Genomic DNA, 7,353 nt, shown 5'->3' with positions numbered 1-7,353 from the left:
CAATTTTTTGTGAGGAAGGTTCTAAGGGGTGAAACCTGTCTAGAATCAAAAGTCATATGATCTGTAGCACCAGAATCAATTATCCGTGTACTATTAATAACAGGTGTAAAAGTATTTAGAAACTTACCACCATGATCTGTAGCGGCTACCAATGTAGAGGCTTTCTTAGCAACATTGACCTCTATTTTTATTTCGGCAACAATTGAAGTCGAGGTTTTCTTGGAATCCTTCTTCCTTTGATCACGATTATTATCATTAATAACAAAGTGTTGATAGCCTAAACATGATCTAAAGGTCCATGGTTCAAACCCTCGGTTCCTCATTGTTTTCCTGGTCATACCAAGAGTCGTTGCTTTGAAATTGTGGGATATGCAGACTGGTGAGATCAGTCTTATTGCAGTGAATGCATTTATTGGTTGACTTATCAATATTAGGACTTGTCTTAGGATGGTTGATTGCTGTTGGACTACCATAACGACAAAATATCCAGGATTTCAGTTCCATGGCTCTGATACCATCTTCAAATTGATAAATGATAGTTTTTTCATTCATTCTTTCATTCGTTCATGTACAGAGTATATATAGAGGGTAATCACCATTCTAAGAATAGGAAAGAATAATACAAGGAAAGAATGATATAAGTAAATAACAACTAATTTCCTAATATCTTAACTTTCCTAATATCTCAATATTCATAATATCTCAACTTTCTTAATATCTAAACATTCCTAATATCTCAACACTAAATGATATAAGGAAAGAATGATATAAGTAAAACATCCCTAATATCTCAACACATAATAGCAATATTGTTGTCATTAATTTATATAATTTGAAAATCTTTATGTAAAAATAGTTTTCTATAATTGCATAAAGATTTTCAAATTATATAAATTAATGACAACAGTGTTGCTATTATGCTTATCACGGCTCTATTTACACCTACCTTCTTAATTTACTCACCTTCAATCTTCTCTATTTCTAACCTTAACTTCATCCATTACTTTTCTCATCACCCCAATCCATTTCATTAGAGTACCCCTTCCTTTCATTTCTTATCACCACCTAAAACATAACCATTCGGGTCTCTCACAACTTCTCTAAATCATTCTCAGTTCCTATAAATCATCCACAACCTATCATTCCCACCCTCTATAAGTCACTATCAAACTTTTATAACATAAAAAATGTGAAGGAATATTAAAAGCGAAAAAATGTGAAGGAATATTAAAAGCTTCTAATAAGGTGTTTTTAGTAATTTGATTTAAAGGTATTTTGAGACGGTTAAGATGTTTTATATAGGTGGATAAACTGAATATTAAAAATAATACCACTTTAATAACAATATAATAAATTATATATAAGTTTAGAATTTAGTTTAACTTCCAACGCTAAACTATATGATTATTATCTTTCATGGTAAGGTATTAGAACCAAAATTAAATTTTAGATTTCAAACCTTTTATATATAATAGTATTCCTATATTGAATAATATAAATAACAGTGCTATTACTAAATGTCATTATTAAATTAAATAAAGTAAATAACTCCATAATTTAAGTAATAATTTTTTAATGACTTCCAAAACTCATTAACCTTAATATATATATTTATAACTAATAAGCTTATCATTAATCTCTAGAATTATAAAATGCACTCGTGCTTAATTTAGAATTAAAAATAAATCATATTTAAAATAAAATTGTGGATAAGTGGTGTAGAGTGGGCGTGTTGTGGCTTGTGATGAGAAAACTACAAAGGCTGATGGGTCTGGGTCAAAATGGGGTCCACGACCATGGGCGTTGGCAGATACTTCATTTCAATTAAGCTTTGTCATTATTATGGCATGAGGAGTTAGGTTTGCATAAATTTGGCAGGTTTGGCGTAATTTGATTAAGACAATTTTGATTAGATATTTTTTCCAAAAATCCAAGGATATTTTGGAGTATTTTTAACCGCGGGATGTTTGACAAGTAATTGAAGAGTTAGAGGATCCAGAATTTTATTTTTATTTTTTATTTTACTATCCCCTCCAAAAGATAAAGAGAAATTTGAGGTATGTGATTCAACGTTCAACAAAGAGAAATCATTATGGCTGCATATATGCCATGGAATGGGATGACCCAACTTTTGAACTACCAGCTGGTGGATAGACCATTCAAAGTAGAACAACGAATGCTAGTGTTAGATTCATGTCACCCAGTTGAGATTGGGTAATGGGTGTTGATTTATTATGGATGATGATGTGGGCCTACTGAAATGAAAGAGGCGGAAAGTGGCTGATCAACTTAAGACAACATGGGGGGGCCAAAAGTTTATGGAGGGTCGGTTTTGCATTGAATGCTCCTACCAACATCTACCAGAAGCTATTAATGCGTTTTAATGGCAACGAAAAATGGGAAAATGATATTCATATGATTTGGTATGTGTATTTTCTGGACTCAAAGGGTGGGCAGTTGTTAGAGAATGAAGAAGAGTGTGAGAGGAGGTTTTGGAGAAGAAGGTGGTGTTGCTGATGAGTTGATCACACCAAAAGCGACCCAAGTTGAGGCTCATTTTGCATGAGATTTGTAATATCGGTTCAACTTCCACAGTCAAATTCACAATCTCTCATTTCACATACTTGCTCCTCATACAATATCCATTTTCTCCATTTTCTGTTTCTCATAACCTCTTCCACTCCTCCTCATCGTCCTTGTTCAGATCTTCCATAACCTTCTCCGCCAAGCCACATCTTTGCCTCACATATATCATGTTCTGTTTTCTTCTATAAATTTTCATTTCTTCGGTTTGATTTTTCCTCATCTTTTATTTTTGTTTTTGACTTTTCTAAATCTTTTCTTTCCGAGTATAAGGGCTGAAAAAGAGAAATTATAAATGAGGAACTCTGCAAATAATGCAATGATGGAGATAGAAGCAAGCAAACCACCGGCGATGGGGTATGTTGCAGGGGGCTTGAGCCCTCTGAGTGAAACTCTGTGGAAGGAGAGGACTGATACAGAATTTGTAGGGGACGTGTCAGCAAGGCTCACTTGGAAGGATCTGACTGTGATGGTAACGCTCAGCAATGGAGAGACCCAAAAGGTTTTGGAAGGACTAACTGGTTATGCAGAGCCCGGGACCTTTACTGCACTCATGGGTCCTTCTGGTTCAGGAAAATCGACGCTTCTTGATGCTTTATCCAGTCGACTTGCTGCCAATGCATTCCTCTCTGGCTCCATCCTCCTCAATGGTCGAAAGACAAAGCTCTCCTTTGGGACTGCAGTGAGTGTTTCATTTCTAATATTTGTGATTCTCAAGTTCTTTTCTTCCGGAAAAGGGGGAAAGGCCTAGGCTTCACCTGTTTTGGATAAAGTGAAATCAGGAAGAAAAAAAAAAAGCCTTTTCATGCTCATGGATATGGCTGCTCATTGTTGAGATTGTAAGATTTGCATATATAGTACATAACCTGAGCTGACTGAAGGTTTCATCTCCCGGCAATTTCATAGAAATCTCATTTCCTGGAAATTGGCATCCATAAAATAGACAAGGAAGCCATTTTCCAATATTTTGAGTGTGTAAATTATTCCCAAATGTCAAATAAGGCCTTAAGTTCAACTTCCCAAATTTAGAGATGTGATATAGAGTTAACAAGAATACTAATTCATTTTTTCTAATCCAATTGCACTAGATTTGCTCTTTGTTTTTGTGACAGTGATAATTAAGTCCTACGTTTTCCTTGTAATTGGTTCTGCTTTTTGTGGTTGTCTTGCTGAATGGTGCATGCTTTGAAGGCAGGGTTATACTGATATTATGTGCTGCAATCTCAGGCCTACGTGACTCAAGATGACAACTTGATTGGTACTCTCACAGTAAGGGAGACAATCTCATATTCAGCTAGACTACGCCTCCCTGATAAGATGCGTTGGTCAGAGAAGCGTGCATTGGTGGAGAGTACTATAATAGAAATGGGTCTTCAAGACTGCGCGGATACAGTTATTGGCAATTGGCATTTGCGTGGGATAAGTGGAGGGGAGAAGAGAAGGGTCAGCATTGCTCTTGAAATCCTGATGAGGCCGAGACTACTTTTCCTTGATGAGCCAACAAGTGGACTTGATAGGTTGAGATGCTGGATTTTTTGTTCATATCCTATAGTTGATTGCATGTCATTCTGTTCTCTCCTATTAATTTTTCAATGAAATTATTTCTTTTATACTGAGTTCTAATGTTCTTACCTGGGTAATTGCAATTCCGTGGCAGCGCATCGGCCTTCTTTGTAACCCAGACTTTACGTGGCTTATCTAGGGATGGGAGGACTGTCATAGCTTCAATCCACCAGCCTAGCAGTGAAGTTTTTGAGCTGTTTGATCGGTTGTACTTGCTTTCTGGAGGCAAAACTGTTTATTTTGGTCAGGCTTCAGAAGCATATGAGGTGAGAACCCCCACCCTTCATACTTTTTAACGATATTTGATTTTAGGGAATGGAGTTCTCATTCAGTTGGTGTCTGCAGTTCTTCGCACAAGCTGGCTTTCCCTGCCCTACTCTGAGAAATCCATCTGATCATTTTCTTCGGTGCATAAATTCTGATTTTGACAAAGTTAAGGCCACTCTGAAAGGATCCATGAAACTAAGGGTACCGATCTTATCTTCTCTTATTCACTTCTTTCATTTCCTTCTGTTCTTTTAAGGCAAGGTTTATTTTACCAAGTATAGACCATTGATATCAAATGCTAGTTTAATATTTTTCTGGCTAACTAATGTTCCTTTCAACTTAATTGTCGATCAGTTTGAGATAAGTGATGATCCTCTAGAGAAGGTAACCACAGCTGAAGCTATCCGAACTCTCATTGATTTCTATCGCACTTCTCAGTACTCTTATGCAGCAAAAGAAAAAGTTGAAGAGATATCCAAAGTTGTAAGTTCTTCTATAAGATGCCCTAGTTTTTGTGCTATTCACCTTCATTATATGCTATTAGTTAGTTTGGGAGAAATTATTGAGATTTGCCTCCTGTTTATTACAGAAAGGAACAGTGCTAGATTCAGGAGGCAGTCAGGCTAGTTTCTTGATGCAGGCCTTTACCTTAACCAAGCGTTCGTTCATCAACATGTCCAGGGACTTTGGGTATTACTGGCTGAGGCTAGTAATCTACATTGTGGTCACTATTTGCATTGGAACCATTTACTTGGACGTGGGGACGAGTTACAATTCCATTCTGGTATATTAATCCCCTCCTGCACTGGTCTAAAGTTGTAAATGCATCTAACTCTATTTTATGATAATATGATTATAGTTGGACAAAATCCCTCCAAACCTGACACAGAAAGTAGCTATAATCTGGAAGAGACAGTAGAGAATTCTGAAAGAGAGAATGCCCGAGACAATTTTAAGCTGATTTTTTTTTTTCTTTTCTCAAGCCCATAACTAAATTATGTTTGACTCACTAATATTTCCAATTGTTATGAGACAGGCAAGGGGTTCATGTGCGTCTTTTGTCTTTGGTTTCGTCACGTTCATGTCTATTGGTGGGTTTCCATCCTTTGTAGAAGATATGAAGGTGAGTCTCATAATCGACTCGTCAGGAAATTAACTAAAGCCATAAATGTTAAACACTCGAATAGTTATGATTGATTTGGGTCTGCTAATTTTGAAGGTTTTCCAAAGGGAGAGACTGAATGGTCATTATGGCGTTACAGCATTTGTCATCAGCAACACAATCTCTGCAATGCCGTTCTTGATTTTGATCACCTTTATATCTGGAACTGTTTGCTACTTCATGGTCCACCTCCACCCGGGCTTCTTACATTATCTATTTTTCGTGTTGTGCCTTTATGCGAGTGTCACTGTAGTTGAAAGCTTGATGATGGCAATAGCCAGTGTTATCCCCAACTTCCTCATGGGTATCATCATAGGAGCTGGAATTCAGGTTTGTTACCATAACTTCATGCCAAGATATCCAACCAGAGTTGTCAGGAGATTTGTGTGCGTGTGTGTATATATATTGTATTGATATAGTTTTCATTCTTGATTAATTTCGTATGGATGAAATATTAATGGCTCTATCCTGCATAATTATCAGGGAATATTCATGCTTGTTTCTGGCTACTTTAGGCTGCCTAACGACATCCCGAAGCCTGTGTGGCGTTATCCCATGTCTTACATCAGCTTTCATTTCTGGGCTCTACAGGTAATTAATTAAAGGAGACTACAGTAATGTAACTTAATCATGAATATTTGCGCTTTCTAAGCGGTAGAGTTCAGTGTGATTGAAATGAGGATATGGAATGGACAGGGACAATACCAAAATGATTTGAAGGGGCTGATGTTCGATAACCAGACACCGAATGGTCTTCCCAAGATTCCTGGAGACTATATTCTGGAGAACGTGTTCCAGATTAATGTGAAGCGATCAAAATGGATAGATCTGAGCGTTATCTTCAGCATGATTGTGGTATACCGCATCATATTCTTCATCATGATCAAGATCAATGAGGATGTGACCCCCTGGGTGAGAGGTTACATAGCAAGGAGAAGAATGCAGCAGAAGAATGGAAACCAGACAACAACAATCGCTCCAGATGGCCTTACACAGTCCCCTTCTCTTAGGTCCTATGTGGCCACAACTGGGACTGGTAGTAAAAGGTAGAAGAAAGAGAATTATGATGCCAGTCTATTTCACTTCCAACAACAATGTAATAGAGAATTTACTCCATCTAATAACCATTACTTGGAGATAAGGGGATTCTGCATCAACTTGTTATATGAATTTTGTCTTTCTGCCACTACCCAAAAATCTTACATATATATCTTCTCATTGTGGTACTTGTGGTATGAATTTTGGCTTTCTGCCACTACCTAAAAATCTTATATATCATCTCATAGTGGTTGCTTTCATTATCATGGCCATCTTCTGCATCAACTTGTTATATGAATTCTGGTTTTCTGCCACCGCCCAGAAATCTTATATTTGTTAAAAATAGAGAACGATTATTCAAAATTAATAATTGTTAAAGCTATTCTATTTTAAATGAATATTAAAACAAATAAAATTTAATTTTTTAAGGCATAAAGGAGCCAAAATTTTCATTATATGCATGGATTTATTCTAAATTGTTTTATTTAATCTATAATAAATTAATCAATTTTTTAAATTTCAAATTATTCTTAAAAATTATAAGATTTATTAAAGAATTTAAAGTATTAATTATGTCGATCTATTATTTTTTTTATAGTCATTATGTATAAAAATTTAAATTATTTTTTATAATTATTAAGCTTACTAATAAATTCAATAAAAAGTCTTACTTGATTTGAAATTCATTTTTTCTAATGAAAAAAAAAAAAAAAATCAAAAGAACATTAATCAAATCATGA

At 35.7% G+C, this 7,353-nt stretch overlaps 1 protein-coding gene across 1 annotated transcript; it reads left to right on the top strand.

The window, feature by feature from the left end:
* The first annotated feature begins 2,438 nt into the window (after positions 1 to 2,438).
* On the top strand, positions 2,439 to 6,793 carry LOC117933867 (ABC transporter G family member 11). Its single transcript, XM_034855435.1, has 10 exons — positions 2,439 to 3,265; positions 3,811 to 4,100; positions 4,241 to 4,412; positions 4,492 to 4,614; positions 4,768 to 4,896; positions 5,003 to 5,197; positions 5,450 to 5,536; positions 5,633 to 5,905; positions 6,059 to 6,166; positions 6,272 to 6,793. Exons 1-10 carry the CDS (start codon positions 2,879 to 2,881, stop codon positions 6,623 to 6,625), a joined length of 2,118 nt encoding a protein of 705 aa, XP_034711326.1. The 5' UTR covers positions 2,439 to 2,878; the 3' UTR covers positions 6,626 to 6,793.
* Positions 6,794 to 7,353: the final 560 nt, after the last annotated feature.

This window comes from Vitis riparia, chromosome 16 (assembly GCF_004353265.1).
Source record: "Vitis riparia cultivar Riparia Gloire de Montpellier isolate 1030 chromosome 16, EGFV_Vit.rip_1.0, whole genome shotgun sequence".
Classification (NCBI taxonomy): domain Eukaryota; kingdom Viridiplantae; phylum Streptophyta; class Magnoliopsida; order Vitales; family Vitaceae; genus Vitis; species Vitis riparia.
This window is presented reverse-complemented; position numbering and strand designations above follow the sequence as displayed.

Bases quoted from the DNA above. Each gene is read 5' to 3' on its own strand.
- LOC117933867 (XM_034855435.1), top strand. From the start codon at position 2,879: ATGAGGAACTCTGCAAATAATGCAATGATGGAGATAGAAGCAAGCAAA. The intron at 4,101-4,240 runs GTTGAGATGCTG...ATTCCGTGGCAG, and splicing joins CCAACAAGTGGACTTGATAG to CGCATCGGCCTTCTTTGTAA. The intron at 5,198-5,449 runs GTATATTAATCC...GTTATGAGACAG, and splicing joins CGAGTTACAATTCCATTCTG to GCAAGGGGTTCATGTGCGTC.